The sequence below is a fragment of the Pagrus pagrus genome, assembly GCF_965226575.1.
Source record: "Pagrus pagrus genome assembly, chromosome: 6".
In the NCBI taxonomy this organism is placed as follows: Eukaryota; Metazoa; Chordata; class Actinopteri; order Spariformes; family Sparidae; genus Pagrus; species Pagrus pagrus.
In genome coordinates, this window is record NC_140190.1 from 14,221,007 (window position 1) to 14,237,758 (window position 16,752).

At 40.2% G+C, this 16,752-nt stretch overlaps 1 protein-coding gene across 1 annotated transcript; it reads left to right on the forward strand.

Annotated features, from left to right (window-relative positions):
• Positions 1-1,413: 1,413 nt before the first annotated feature.
• mier2 (mesoderm induction early response 1, family member 2) lies at positions 1,414-15,436 on the forward strand. Its single transcript, XM_084355980.1, is given in 13 exon segments — positions 1,414-1,547; positions 2,731-2,881; positions 4,376-4,489; positions 4,599-4,710; positions 6,955-7,034; positions 7,486-7,555; positions 7,679-7,830; positions 8,286-8,367; positions 9,366-9,460; positions 9,597-9,727; positions 10,756-10,898; positions 12,456-12,877; positions 12,879-15,436. Coding segments are annotated over 12 exon segments (1,479 nt in total). The 5' UTR covers positions 1,414-1,547; positions 2,731-2,854; the 3' UTR covers positions 12,930-15,436.
• The last annotated feature ends 1,316 nt before the right edge of the window (positions 15,437-16,752 follow it).

Genomic DNA, 16,752 nt, shown 5'->3' on the forward strand with positions numbered 1-16,752 from the left:
GCTAACTTCAGTAGATACAATCTACTGCAACACAACACATAGACATCACAACTTCAAAACTGTTTTTTATTCTTATGTATTTCTTCAACGTCTGTTGATCATTTTAATTAATTTCTGAATGGTTTAACAAAATTTGCATATATTGCAGCTTCAAGTAAACGTAGAAAAAACACCGTGTAGAAATGCTGTCTTGCATTCAAATTTCTGACCTGAGTAAAAAAACAAAAGTATTAGTATCAAAAAAACACCAAAAGCACAAGTGCTCATAATGCAGAATGTTATCTTTCAGAATGATGGATTTTATATTGCTTTAGTGTTTTCATCACTTTAAAAAAGCACTATGAAGTTTTGGAGAAGAAGCTGAAATGTTTATTTTTCCATAAGTGAATAAACAAGCTGTTCTCAAAGGAAAATAAGGTCCCAGAACACTGTTTGTAGATAGAAAGTTGGCAGGGTCCGCCACTATAAACAAATTAAAAACAGTATGAAATTGTGTTGTCTTTTAAGGTCAGTTTGTTTATTCTGTTTATTCAGTCATGAAAACAAAGAGTGTTTGTTTATTTGGTTTAGGCATGAAAAAAATCTTTTTTCTTCTGATTAAAATGTATTTCCTAAAACTACAAAGTGCAGCTTTAATGTTGATGCTGGTAAAGGTGGTTTAACTATATAGTATAGGTTTATATAGTTTATCTGCCGGGTAGCTTGTGAATTTCCCCCTTAGGAATCAGTTTTAACCCATATATCTATAATATTACATATCATTTATTTGTCACTGTTATTATTTGGATTAAACTCAATCTGCACACTAGTAACTAAAGTTGTCAAATAAATGTAGTGAAGTAAAAAGAAACAATATTTGGAAATATTCGAGTAAAAACTCAAGAGTACAATAGTAACTTCCCACCGCTGCCTCCATATTGTACACGGGACAGATGAAGTGAATCATCATCATCATATGATCTGTTTGGTCTGCGGTGGTTAAGTAAAGTCACGTGTTGGTCAACATACAGCATATATCCTACATTAAGTGTGTGTTGGTGCAGATCCTTACAGTACATCTTTATCTGCTGTGACCATGTCCTGTCCCCTCCCTCATTCACATATCCAGCATGAGCCTATACAACATGTGACATCTCACTTTAACTTGAATTTAGCGGCAACGTGTTGCTTGAACAAGCAGAATAAAGCCTATAAAACAAGTAGCCACGAGCATGTATGCCTGGTAAATATGTTGGGGTTTTTTTGTTTTAGATTCACGCATGATTTTGTTAAAAACACATAAAGAGTTTAATTTTAGACTTGATACCGAAAGTGTGGGAGGGAACTTCATTAAAAAAAGTATGTTGGAGGAGGAGGGGGATTCTCCATTCTCTAACGCCAGCTGTCGAGAGACACAAAAATAGCTTAATTACTTGGAAATAGTGAATGTAATGAGCGGGCACCTAACTGTGGCTGTGAATCGTTGCGGCAATAAACGGAGCTGTGCAGAGCAGCAGACCTACAACATCCGGGCAATACGCAGCTTGCGCAGAAACGGAATGGCGGAGGTAAGTGAGCGAAAACGAGGAATGTAATGAGGCGAATGATAGAGAAACCGGGCCGGATTTAACACTTGTGCCGCTCCGTGCCGTGCACACGGCTGTCGGCGGTGTCGCCGGCCGGTGAACGCCGGCCGAAAGAGGGCTACGTGGGGGCATTTTAACCGGGAAGCGAGGGGAGAAATGGAGAGGCTCTCCGGCAGCGTATCGCCTCTCTCCGCGTTCTTGGCTTTAAAGAGCCATTCCCCTCCGCCGCGATAGTAAAGCCGGAGAAACAATAGGGCAGCCCGGCGGGGTTTGACACGGTGGTGCTGAACTATTTCAGGTGCGCCCCGGCGACGAAGTGGATTGAGTGGGCAAAAAGTTGGGAGAGATGTCAAGACTCGGCGGCGGCAAACTCCGACCGTCTCTTTCGGACATGCTGAGAACTAGTTATTTCCTTCTTGTGCCACTCGTAGTGAGCCGGAGAGAGGAAGAGACGTTCAGCACCAAGTCACAGGAAAGCGCCCCTGGTCAGACAGACAGCGCCCAGTGGGTCAGGACACGCACGCCGTATTAATATTTAGGTTTCCAGCGCACTTTTACAACTTTTCAACCAAGAAGAGGCGTCTTTGAAAAGTATTACCTAAATGACTGAGTGTTGGTCGTCTGTGTGAACCAGGGTGGGATTGTTTACACCATCCTGTAGTCTCTCCTGTAGCAGAGGGGTTTTTTTTTTCCACTTGTGGCCTCAACTTGCAGCCAGGGCTTCATCAAACACTGTACATCCCACTTTGAAGTCTTTGTCAAACCACAGGCTTATAGTGGAAAACGTAGCCTCGAACAACCCTGGATCACCTCATGTGAAAAGCTACTACTGAAGCAAAACCACTCCGTAGAGAGCTGTCTCTAACTTACTTTAAAGAGTAAGAATATATAAGTTACACATCCTGCCATGCCTGAATCACCACACTAGGTCGTGTAAGTTAAAAAGGGAGGTTTAAAAGTCAGCAGTCAGCTGATCTGTAATGGGATGAGCCAGGATCAGCCACTATTTGATCCCTCATGTTGTTTGTGTGTGTGCTTGTGCGCCACGGATGCACACACAGGAGTGTGCTGCCATGTTGTAATGCACCCCCACGCTGGTTTTACGTGACCCTTATGACTGTTCTTCCAAATAATACTGTCTGTGTGTGTGTGTTTGTGCGTGCAGGTGGGTGTAAAGCCCCCGAAGATAAATGCAGAGGTTGTGGATGAGGTACAGCGATGAAGGCCCTCGGCGGGAGAAGCAGAAGTCTTAACAGGCCGTAGAGGAGCTGGAGGACAACTTTCGCCCCATGAAGATGGCAGCGCAGTCCCACACTGTACGGTCCAGTTCAGCCGTGAATGTATCTGTTGAAGTTGGTTGCTGTGTGAAAGCTGTAGTCATCGATTATGAGAACTTAGCTGTAGGCTTTGCTGCGACACTTACAAACCAATGGACACAGTCTCCTCAGTCTTATTGTTTTTTCAGATTTCTTTAATGCAGAAACAATATTTGGATACAAACAGATAAAGCGCCCTAAACAGATATAACTGGAATTAATTTCATGGGACTTTACAGTAAATATTTCCTGACAGTGCATCCAGTCATTAACAGAAAGCTCTGTGTTCGGCCCTAAGTAAGACTCCTGTTGAGCTGCACTTACACACACAAAGACAGCTCAGACACTCCTCATTGTGTCGCTGTGTTTCCTCTCTGTCCATTAGCATTTACATAATCGATTTAAACGGATTTCTGCATATGAATTCAGAATCTGTTGGAGATGGACAAACTTTCGGTATCTGAAGCGCTCTGGTTTCCGTTTGTGGTTTATGTGTAAAATTGTCCAATCATGTTTGACGCAGGCTTTGGTGTTAACATTTCATTACATCAAAATGTAATCTCAGAACCCGTTGGTTATTGTCTGACAATGATTTAGCTTTCTATAGCTATAGGTATAGGTAAATTAAGAGTTGTCTCTCAACTACAACTCAATTCTTGAACAATGACCAGCACTTGGAAGAGGAACTCTTGTCCCAGATATTCGTTATCCAGATTTCCGCTGGTTACACTGGAATCCCAGAAACATTGGCCATTGCCTCCAGAGGCGAAATCGTTGTCAGAGGATAGCTGATGGGTTCCCGAGATCGACATTTATGTGGAGCAGCAGCAAACGGATCCTGATGATAGATGCGATACACCTACCTGTGCCCATTGTCACAAAATGCAAAGCATAGATGGCGTCCTTAAAGTGGCAAGAGACAACTTCCCCCCCCCAGCTCTTCCAAGTGGTATAATTGTTGGTGTCACTGTTGCAAAGACAACTGGGTCGTTTCCGTTTTCCTCAGTCACAATTAACAACAACACGGGTCAGAACGTCTATTATAGAAATCAATCACCAGTTTACCGTTCCTCGTGGCAGAAAAAATTGTACAGTGTTAGCAAGGTTAATGTCAACGGTGATGGTTTCATTATTCTATATCCATTACATTGTGTTACCAACATCTACTGTACTGAAGCAGAAATCTTGTCTATTGCCAGTTTGAATATCACTTTCAAGACAGTTGAAGCTTCCTCTGAAAACAAAGCTCAGGAAATGATATAAATAAAACACACTGCTGTTAGTTATCACACCAGTTTCACCTCCCCAAATCTGCCTGACCTGTTGTGGGTTTCACCCTGCTGTTTGATTCTGTCAATGTTTAAGCCATTTGGCAGTGACTCTGCAAAGGAGGAAAACAATGCCAATCGTGTTCCTCAGATCATTGACAGATGTAAGATACTGACAGATGTGGAAGCAACCCAACCATCTCCCTCCACCTGTCTCTGTTCGTAGGCCAGTGAGCTTCCTTTGGAGGAGCTGCTGGCTCTGTACGGCTACACGATGTCCGATCCAGAGAAGGAGACCTGTCACATGGCTGCCAGCCTGCCAGGCATGACACTAGACAAGGTGAATTACAGCAATAAAAGTTAATTAATTTGTGAAACGTTATTTGTGTATTTTTTTTAATGTGTTCTTTGCTATAATGTGCTGTCCGTTGTGTATTTGTCCGACACAGGATCAGATAACTGAGGATCTCTTTCCTGGGGAGGAGGAAGAAGAATCGTCAGCTGATGATCTGACCCCCTCAGTCACCTCAAACACCTCAGATCTGCTCCGTCGCCTCCAAGGTAATGCACACAATGACGTACATTTACACATGACTATATAACATTTACACATCTCAGTTTTGCCACAGAAGAAAAGTTAGAACAAGCGTCTTTCTAATGAAACTGTATATAGTTAAACTGTCCTACAGCCTTTGTTTTTGGTGAAATATCTTCTTATATTTCGATTTTAAATCCGTTCTTTGCTGAGACTGCAGCTTCTCACTTACAGCTAGGCAGTACGTTTCAATTACATGACATGTCAGAGTTTATAATGTCAGAAAATCACATGAAAAGCTTTGATTTGTTTTTGTCTTCTTGTGTGACAGCATGTGCTGCCTCATGTGTCTCTCTCCATATGACCGAATGATGTCAAAGAAACAATTTTGTGAAGTGATGGAGTTTAAATATATTCAAGCAGCCTCTCCCTGGTAGTGATTCTGTTTGAAGTGAGTGACAGTATTGGTGCTGAGTCAACACAATACGATGAAAACTGAATGTATGGCAGGTACGCTGCGTTTGTTTCATTTATATGGAGGTGAAATTGATCGCACACACAGAAGATAAAAGCGAGGTAGCGCCTGCTCCTCTTTGATTCTTTTCAGCATTTTTTACTGAGATAGATATATTGAAGCTATATTTATTATTATATCCACTCTGTCCTGCTCTAACTTTCAGTGCTACCTACTGTTGTTGTCTGTGTGTTTCATTCTCAATAGGATCTACCTGTTGATTAATGGTTAATGATAAACAAAACAAGAGGCATTATGTTTTTTGATTGTCCTTCAATCCCCCGTAGTTGTGAGCTGATATCTCAGGAACAACATGAAGGAATTTGTTCAAATTTCGCACAAATGTCTACTTGGGTTCAAAGATGAACTGATAAGAATTTGGTGGTCAAGGTTCCTGTGACCATAACTCAAGAATTCAAATTCTGATTTTGACAAATTTTCGCACAAATGGGATAAAACTATGAAGAGTTGACATTTTATATCCAAAATGTATACTTGCATCCAGAATATGACATCATAAAGTTCTGCAAAAACACTTCTCTGATCATTATTTAACACACTCAGGCTCAGAAGGGGATTTTGTGACCATATTTCACATTTGGTATGATACTAAATTGATGACACTAATCTCTGCGATGATTGTAGAGCTCTTCTCTGCTGCCGCGTCGAGGAATCTGTGTTCTATAAGAATCAGCTTAATTAGACAAGCATGTGAACGCGTACGAGAAGTTTAACTTTTTTTTTTCTTTCTCTCAATAACGTTACAAACTAATCGACATACAGCAGTAACCACAACCAGCTCAGTAGTTTTGCTTCAGTTGATTGTCGTTGCGCCATGTGAGGAAGATCTATATCAGTCCTCTGTACTGTTCTCTAAAGCCTCTTTCACATACGCGTGCCGGACATTATCCAGAGAATCAGATGAGGATATTGTCCACATTTGCTTGTCACACATGCAGCGCGCGACAGGAGATTGTCCGTGTCAGACGTATTCACACATGTTACAAAATACTCCATGCTTGGGTAGGAGCATGCAAGGAGGCAGGATATGACGCGCTGCCCGCCGAACTGCCAGAAGTTCACAAATTTCTTCATCCCTCCAGTTCACAGACGTTTTCTCATTCTGTGTCGTCATTGTGCAAAATGACCCTTCTTTCCTTTGGATATTTGTATGCTTCTAGTTATGCCCCAGTCTCATGATCCACACGTCGACATGCCCGCTTGCTGTGAATTCATTCAACTGCAGACAATTGTCTGCTCTATTCAAACATGTGGCCCACCTGGACTTAGGACTAGAGAGCTGGCAGTTTAAAGTCCGGGACAAATAATGCAGACATTTGTGTTCGCACATACAGCTCCTCCAGGTAAACTGTGGATAAATCCAGAGTTGCAGTGCATGTGTGAAAGGAGCTTAAGAGAAGACAGCATGTTTCTCACTGGAGATTATTTACTGGAGTCGTACTTGTCAATATAGTGATAACATCATTTCACCAAAAAATACACTTTAGCAACTTTCTTCAAAGGCTTCACTAGATACTGTAAGCTATATTAAATAAGTCTGGACAGGTATGGATGTAAACTGCAACTTGAGAGGTTGGCGGAGGCATACAACCGTGAGGCTATTCAGTTACTGTGATTTGTCAGCAGTAAGACGGACTTTAACATAGCATCAAGAGTTTTGACAAAATCTTAAAACATGTAGTATGTGTCTTTGAAATGATCGTCTTGTCCTCCTCTTTGATGTTGTGTCTCTCAGGTGGAGACAAAGACACTTTAGTCAGCTCATCAGACGAGGACTCTGACGATGCCTCTATTCCCTCCAATGAAGAGCACAAGGTAGGCATTAAAACACATCTTATGATGACTGAACCTCTTTGAAACAGACACAATATTTAGGTGAAGTAAGACACATTAAGCATATTTTACAGTATGTTGTAGTTTACAGTGCTTTATGGGAGAGAAAATTGCATAAAACACCTTTCACATGACAATTTAACAATAATAAATGTTGTTTTAATTCTTCGGTAAAGGTCTGTCTTACATTTGATTCAGTGAGCAGTGGAGGTTTAACATCCTTCTTACATCACACTTCATCCTGCGTTGGTAATGACCTTTGGCATTGATGTAATCATGTACTGTAGGATCGTACAATATGAAATTATTAAGTATTATTATTAAGTAGCTTTGTGTCTTGGAAGGTCTGCCACACAGAACAGACTTTAACAAACAGCATATATAACACAGATGAGATTTATGTGACAGAATGTGTCTCTGATTTCCTGCTCAGGAGATCATGGTTGGATCTATGTACCAAGCAAAAATCCCACCACTCGGTTCATCTACCTACCAGGACAGAGGTTAGCAACTGAAAAGATTATATGTTGTAGGGGTTGGAAACAAGTTTAATGGCTGTTTTTATGGAGATTACATCTAGCATGTTGTATGAACCTCACTCATCCATCCTCTCTTTGTTACTCCAGCCTACAGCAGTGAGGACCAGTTGCTGTGGAGGCCAGGTGTCCTGCCGGTGCAGGAAGTGGAGGATTTCTTGCTGTATGCACAGAGACCGCGTGTCCAGGAGGGGGCAGCATGCACACAAACACAAGCGGACGCTGTCCCAGACAACGAACAGGTGCACCAATTTAAATCGTATCCCAGAAGACGATGTCAGCTTAAAAGTACTTACATTACCCAAAAGTACACAGTTGAAATATTCTGTGTTGAGCAGTAAAGATATGCTGTTTAAATGTGTTGAAAGGAACTGGTGCTTATGAATGGACTGAGGTCTGCCAGTATCTGAAGTGGTCTTCTTGCGGATTTAATCAGATGTACCGCTTTTATAACAAACTCAGTCCCAGTTGTCTCGAGGCTTGAAGTCTGTCTTCCACTGATCTTATTAATCTCCTAATGATTAATCTACTTCAACTAAATGTAATTTGATAGTGGATCTTGTGTCATGGATCATTTATTGGTCGTTATTCTGCGACATTGAATGAACAGGAGGGCTTTTGTATTTCACTCAGTGTAAACACAAAGGTCAACAGTCTAATCTTTGGTTCGTTCTCCTCCTTTTCTCTTGATCCTCAGGCGCTGTATGAACTAGTGAAATGCAACTTCAATGCAGAAGAGGCACTGAGACGATTACACTTCAATGTGAAAGTGTTCAGTGGTAAGAAGCTTCCTGTTGTCCTACACTACTTGGGGACTTCACATCCTGAGCTTAAGTCTACGTTTTCCTTCAGAAACCAAACCAAAAACTGTTGTTTTCACTCAGTATTAACATCCACACATGACTAAAGCTGCTGCTATTGATATGGTTTTAATCATGAATGATAAAGCGACAGCCAGCAAACTGAAAGATGTCCTTCTGTCAAACAATTGGATGTATTACGCATTTTATGCAAGGAGCAGCTTATGAACAGGATCAGAGACAGACAGGAACAAAGGCTGTTTTTTGTTACCCTTGTCAGATTTGTTGATGCAGATGAACTGAAGGAGGTTTATAGTTGGTTTTCAGTTCTTTCTATTCTTTGAAAGAGGCTGATCTGAAATCAGACTACTACTACTACTCAGTGAACGCATATATTTATATTTCATATAAAGAGAGGCCTTCATGGAAAAATAAGAGAATTAACTTGTTTAAAGATAACAACCTCCTCAAGAAGTAACATGTTCCAGTCACTCGACAAACTAAATTTGATTTGAACACACACCTTCTAGAGCTTGTTTATGAAATAACATGTGGACTCATTTTGCATCCCATTTGTGAAAACTCACGTTTGAGCCCTATGAAAGCATGTCTGCTTCAGGATACTGCAAAATATGACTGTCTGTTACCCTGTCAATGCAACATCAGCTGCTGACTCACTGGTGTGACCGCATGACCTCTTATTCAGCAGTGAAGCTCCAGTGCAAGTCCATGACCTTTGTTGTAGTTTGGATTGGAGTGGAAAAAATGACCCATTGCTAGGCCAGAGAGCCCTTAATGTTTGCCACATCCTGTCCTGCTTTTTCTGCAGCTGTCTCAATGAAGACAAAACTCCAGCCAAGACCAGGCATTGAGTTGTCTTGTCAAATCCCTGCTTTGTGAAAATCCACAGCACAAAACTGCAATGCATTGAAATAAAATTGATACTAAACTAAACCCATAATTTCCCCTCCCTTAAGAAGAGCTGTGCGCCTGGAGTGAGGAGGAGTGTAGGAACTTTGAGCACGGCTATCGAGTTTACGGGAAAAACTTCCACCTCATTCAGGCTAATAAGGTGAGTGCTCAGGAGACAACGCGCTGACACTTTTCTGGTGAATCTTTCCTGAAGTTTGTTGTCCAACCCTGACTGAAGATCTACCTCTCGTACTCATCGGTCATCATTAAAACACAATCGTTCTCCTTCCCTTCAGGTACGAACGCGCTCAGTTGGGGAGTGTGTGGAGTATTACTACATGTGGAAGAAGTCTGAACGTCACGAGTACTTTACCCAGCAGGCCACCAGACTCAGCCGCAAGAAGTACAGCCTGCAATCAGGGAGCATGTGAGTATCGCTCACAACTGATAAGAAGAATCAGAGTCGAGCTAAATGTGTAGGATGACTAGATGTAGAAAGAGAGTTCACGTCTGAGTCGAAACATAAATCTGCAAACAGGCTGTGTCTTGCAGTGTGCAACCCAGTGATGCCAAGCCCAGGTTAAAAGCCCTTCAGTGTTCCTAATGATCGTGATGTATTGTACGTCTAACATTTATTTATTTAAAAGAAGAGTCAATACTAATTTCTACCATTAAGTATACGTAAGTATTAATGCAGGATATTAAATCATGCAGGAAAGCAGAATAACTAATAGGCCGTGAGTCATCTAAAACCTCTTAATGTGTATGTGTGTGTTCTATTTATCCCTGCAGTGAGGATTTCCTGTACCGTATTTTCTCAACTGAACTTCCCTGTAAATCTGTGGTGTAATCTGTAATGTATTCTGAGAGCCTCTTTCAGTAACAGCAGACCTTTTTATAATCTGTTTATTTCCTGATCCCATTAGTTGTAGCTTTGTCGTAGCCGTTCCAAGAATAATCCATTTGGCATCTCGTTATCGAAAATTTCCTCCCTGCCTGGTTTAATGTTTTTTTTCCCAGCTTAACTAGAAGTCATTCATACTTATATTTTTACTGTAAGTGCACCTCTGCTCGTGACCTCAAACAGTTGGTTCATATAAAATAACGTGTATGACATGCTGTTTACCAAAGAAATAAAATAACAGGACCAATGTTTCTGGAACAATTATGTCATAATATATATATATATATATATATATATATATATTTTTTTTTTTTTTTTTTTTAAATGCCATAACACAATATAACAACTATAACATTTTTTAAATTGTTATAGCACTAAAATACGTACATAACAACACAACATACATGGAAAAATTTGATATAGATGGAGCACTTTGTAATATATTATTATAATATTGTGTCTTGATAACTTGAAGTTCTGCCACCCACTCCAGCTTTTCACTGTTGATGCACACTACACTGCCCTAACAGTGTTTGTGCTGTGTGCTGCAGGGACGATGGAGACCAGGACGGTGAAGTCGGGGAGCTGGAGGGAAGCAACAACTCTTCAGGCTTGTCGACTCACAGCTCCATGGGCACTAGGCAGCTGGAGTCCACGTTACCTCCACAGTCGAGCCTGGTGCTGGATAAACAAGGTAAAACTTGGAGGTGTTTCCTTACAAGTATCTCATGGTGGAGGCTCAAATTCTGGAAGCTGTTGCCACAGATAGATGACATCATTACTAATAGTGAAGCAAGCGTTAGAGCCATTATACCCTGTAATAGTATTTCCATCATCTTGTGTTTACAGAAAGACAGAAACACACGGACAGTAAAAGCTCAGAGAATTTCCACCCATCAGTCAGAGTTCCATTTAAAGTGGAAAGTGGGCATTAAGCACTTAGCTCTAACAATGAAGCAAATAGAGCATTTAGTAAAACAATCCTGCATACAGTTGGCTTTAAGGGTTTAGTTTGGTTTGCAGTTGCGCTGAAATCAAAAAGAGCTGTGCATCTTCACCCATCTTTCTGTATATAAACAATATACATACCATGTCACCGTGTTTTACATGCAGCTCTAATGAATGTCTTAATTTGATTACCTTTTATGTTGACATCACATATTCATTATCTTATGTTCTGAATCATTTTTATGTCTCACCTCCTTTGTTTCCCCGCTGTTTTCTTGCTTCTTGTGTGTCTCGTGTCGTTGTGTATGTGCACGCATGTCTGCATGTCTGTATGTGTATCTGTGTGCATGCACACCTGTTGTCATGGTGCTCCAGAAGAGGAGGGCCGTCCCCGGCGCAGACGAACTCCCCGCTTTCTCTTAAAGCCATGAACTCGGTCCAGACAGGCCACTGAAAGCAGGCTGGGCCTGCAGGTAAAGAAGTGAAGCAGAGAGAATTACAGAGTGAATATGAGTAATGTGGTGACTTGAAATAAATCTCATTAACTTACCCACAATAGATCAAACTGTACAGCTCAAACTGATTAGAGCCAAATGGATTGAGACCAAAAAGTCTCCTTTGGCAATAAACTATATTGTCAGATGTATTGAGTCTTTTCAGAATGAATTCAGGCCTTACCATCTTGACTTATGTATGGGGGGCGCCAAATCGCTCAAAATGCGAAAAGTGTAACTCTGTTTGTAACAAAATGGAAATTGATTTCCAAATAACTGTTCATGTATCAAACATTTATCCATAACTTAAAACTAAAATCACTTGGAGAGTTCAACCTATAATGAATTTTCAATGCAATCAACAAAATAAAGATTGAGAAATCATTCATATGGCTCTTGTGTTGACCAATTTAAGCAGATATTGTTCAGATATGGTTGGCAAGAGCATGTAACCCATAAGGCCTTATGCAAACAAAATAATAACACTCTTCCACTTATGCTAATTTAAGAGCCACTTTAACACATTTTAATAACTAAAGAGCATAGCAGTTAAAATCATTCTTAGTACAATATATCAATTAAGTTTTTGTGCTTTTATCTCAGTATCATCAAAGGGTGATTAATATTTTTTTGAGGCAGTATGTGTGTGTACACACGTTTCAGACCATTGAAATTTTCTGGGATTAAGCTAAATAAATCAAAAACATATGTAAAACATCCAGCATGTAAATAAAGCAGTAATAGATTACATGACTGCAGTTAACAGACATTTGGTTGATCTGTTCTTCCTTCAAACTTCATCTGTACAGATGGTGAGCTGGTGATGGGGCTGTCAGACCTGTGTGGTGACGGATGTCCTCAGCAGCTGTTCGGCTGTCCCTTCTCTCTCCCGCCCATGGACGACCTGCGGGATCCTGGCTCAGGCACATGTTGTCCCACAGTTCCAGTTCAGCTCCAGTCCCAGCCCTCCCCCCTGAGCTCCCAGTGGGCCGGCAGGAGCCCTCCGTCCTGTCATGACGACCTTCGTCTCCCAGGCTCCTGCTTCTACCAGCTACACATGTGCGGTGGACCTTTAGTTCCTGAGGGCCCTGACTGTGGTACAGCAGGCGGCGGGACTGGCTCCACCCATGGGCTGCAGGTGGAATTCAGCCTGTCTCCGTCTGCCTCACCTCCATCATCTGCCCTCCTCCCATCTCACTTCCAGGCGTTTGGCAGCCTGCTGCACCCCTCTCCCGTCCAGCATCCCCGCTCTCTCACACAGTGACGGGGGAAATCAAAACTGAGTGGTACTCTTCATTTGATCTGTGATCGCCGTTGGTATTTACACCAGGCTTGAAGAAACCAGGACAAAAGTGCATTTACTTCACTTTGTGAAGAACGATTGGACCTACTACCTGTGTTTGAGAGGTTACTCGTCTGTCTGAACCATCTTTTTAAACTGAGACACTTGAACCCTCCATCCATGTGGAATGACGAGTGTTAATCAAAACTTTCGGGTGTTGATAATGTGTTTATTAACAGTTTATTACTACAACCTGCACCAGGACAATGTTATTGATTGGATGTATTTAATACATACTTGTGAAAGCACAGTGCAGGTGATGACAGCTGCTGTGACCCTGCAAACAAACCAGATGCAAGTGGCTAGCAGCCTATTTTTTCTAAAACAGATCAATGATTTACAATGTTAACCACCATCGTTTTTTTTTGTTTTTTTTTTTATCAAAATGGAAGAGTTTGACTGCAGCTCAGAGTTTTCTCAACTTCTTCCAGCAAGAGCCAATCACTTGCTTCTTAACATTTTCTGCATATTGCTCAACACTTTCTCCACAGTGGGTGGAAGTCAGATTCGTGGAAGTAAAATTTGTCCCTTCAAAAATATAGAACACTTGATATGAACATTAAAGGCCCAGTGTGTAGGATTTCATGGCATCTGGTGTTAAGGTTGCCGATTGCTGCCGACTCCACTACCACTCGCCTCACCATCCTTCTCCAGAGCCCATGTTTTTTTTTCTGTTCTGGGCTACTGTAGAAATATGGCAGTGAAACATGGTGGACCTGCTCCTTTTGTATATTTAAAAAGCTCCTCTAAGGTAAAGTTTCAAGGGAATTTTACACTAATGAAAACCTGATTATGAATAACATATTCCACTTCGCACAGTATATCCCACTAAATCCTACGCACTGGACCTTTAACTCTGTTTTTGTCTGTGTTTTAATTTCCTGCCTCCCCCATTCCATCTGTCTAAAACTGAAGTGATCTTTCTCAAGAATTTTATTTAATATAAGAAGCTGAAACTATATAAAATTCTAATTCTGAGGTTGAGATTTGAACATGGTCATGAAAGTAAAAGGAGCACAATATTTTTGCCGGTTTTATTTTCTAGTTTGGCTTTTGTGGAAGTTTTTTCGTCCTTGATCTTCATTTTGAAGACTTGCATAGAGATTTTTAAAGGTGCAGTGCTTTGTCATCATTTCTGATCACCGTATTTTGTTTAATCATGTTGAATATTTTGTCATTAAGGGCCTGTTTGACATGAAGAATAGGCAAAAAATAAAATATGTAAATGTAAAATGTACATAGGGACACATAGGTAAGTCACTGAATGCAAACACAGTTTCTCAGGTTCTGCAACTTTAATGATTTCTAAGACCGTTAATCAGTGAGAGGGAGTCAATATCACTCTGCAAAGGTGTTATTAGACATTTATTGGATTAATTTGAAGCGCATTGTTCATGAGTAACATCTAATGTAATGACAGATGTCGGGGTCCAGAAAGCGCCCTAACATGAAAGTCAACAGTTCTGACTCTTTCTGCTTGCTCTTTTCATCCAATTAACATCCAATCAGTGAACATGTGTGAACAAAGGTACAATAGTGACATATTTAGTGCGACATCCTGGATTAAACAAATCTTTCTTTTCCTCTGAAATGTTTCCTTCACTGACCTCTGCCAGACATAATGAAATATACTGAAAAATGTCACATATGTATGTGCATTAACATTTCTAATAATGATGATAATAATAATAATAATAATAATAATAATAATATGTTATAGTGTAAATCTCTCATTAAGAACTGCATAACAGTTTCTCACCTTTTAGTCACCAGTCTGTCAAAATTCTCGTGGCCCCATCGATTAGAGATGTCAAACTGTCATATGAATTTTGAGAATTACAAACTTTTATATATTTTCAGTGCATTTTTATGATCTCTTCGTATTTCATATATTTTGTAAAGCACAGCAGGAGCTTCAAATGAATTAGGACATATGTATCTCATATAGTTTAAATCTGCAGTTTCACATCTCAAAATGATCTGCCAGTTGAAGGTTGAGAAAATACAGCAAGTCACAGAACATATGTGATTATTGAAAATAATGTTTTGATTTACATATGTGGTATTTGCTTCTGCATGTCAGTATATTGTCTCTTAAGAGGTGAGGGAAGGATTCAGCCCAACATTCTTCTTTCCATCTGTCCTTCTATTTATTCTTTGTGTGTTAATATGGGAGCTCTTCCTGTGATCCTATCAAAAGCCAAGTCGGTTTCAGATCAATGTTTGGTTTGTCTTTGTTTACACGAGGGGGGTTCAGGACAAGACCACGAAGGCAGGAAAAGGCGCTGAATCACTGCCTTTTGTTAATTCTTTATTTTCACTTTTATTTTTAGCCATTTATATATTGTACTGCTTCTGTTATGTTTGTTTATAATTATTATATTTTGTAAAAAAAAAATGAAATGGTTAAAATGAACATGGGTGAAATATTAAAATACATTGCTTGAGTGCAGTATTCATTATTTTGAAAGCTGATGCAGCACCTGCACTTGTTTGTGATATTAACAGCGTCGTATAAGCAGGGAAACCACCCTGAAAATACTCAGTGGTGGAGTGTAACTAAGTACATTAACTTAAGCGCTATACCGAAGTACAATTTTGAGGTACTTGTTCTTTATTTGGGTATTTCCATTCACTTCTAGTTTATACTTCTACTCCTAGATTTCTACTCCTCCATTCTGCTCAATGACCACTGTTGTTACTTTAATCATATTTTCATGTTAATATTTATGTACTTTTACTCAAGTTTTTAAATACAAGATATTTACTTTTAACAGAGAATTATAAATTGTTGTATTACTACTTTTACTTGAGTAAAATGTCTGACTTCTTCCAAATCCAATCTAATCCAAATGTATTTATGAAGCACATCTAAAATAACAACAGTTGGCCAAAGTGCTGAACAGTCAGAATTTGCAAAAACAACACAATAAAACACAAATACCAAAAAAAGAAGAAAGTCAACCCTCATACTGAATCAAAAGCCAAGGAATTAAAAATGTGTTTTGAGACAGGATTTAAAACAGGCAGTGTAGAGGCCAGCCTAACATGTAGAGGCAACTCAATCTAGAGTTTGGGGGCTGCAACTGCAAAATTCTCCTTCCACCACTTGATATACTCAGACACGCAAATCTCTTTAAGCAGCCAAGGAAGTTGTAAACGTTAAGTGGAGAACTGAAAATGTGTCTATTGCTTTGTATTTATGACAGTGGTGTTGCACTCAGAAACTGTGGGGGGCGCCAGATTGCAGAAAATGCAAAAAGTCTTGCAAATATTTAGTCGCTCTGTACGCCTAAACTTGAATTTAATTACCCAAACCCAGACTTTTTAGCTCATACAACTTAAATGTAATAGTCTACTTTAATTAGTCATTCTGAGGTAATAGGTTTCCTGACTTTTAAACTTCTAAACCTTTAAATTTTACAGTGTAATGCATCCCACCCTGACTCTTGTTTCACCAGTGAAGCTGTGCAGGCCGGTCCTGTCTGATCTGAGACCAGTCACAGATGAACCCAGGTGTTTAGAGCTGCAGTGGCATGGACCTGAAAGATTTGCTCTAACCCATGAGAACATCTGCACTGGCTTTGTGAACTACCAGCCACAGTACAGCACAGATGATCAGGTGTGGTTATACACTGACTGTCCTTATAGGGTGAATGGATGGATATACATTTTCAATTCAATCTCTTCGAATCAGCTAGAAAGAAAAATAATGTTATTCAGACCTTTGAATTTATTCATTCTTCGTCCTCATTACATAGTCA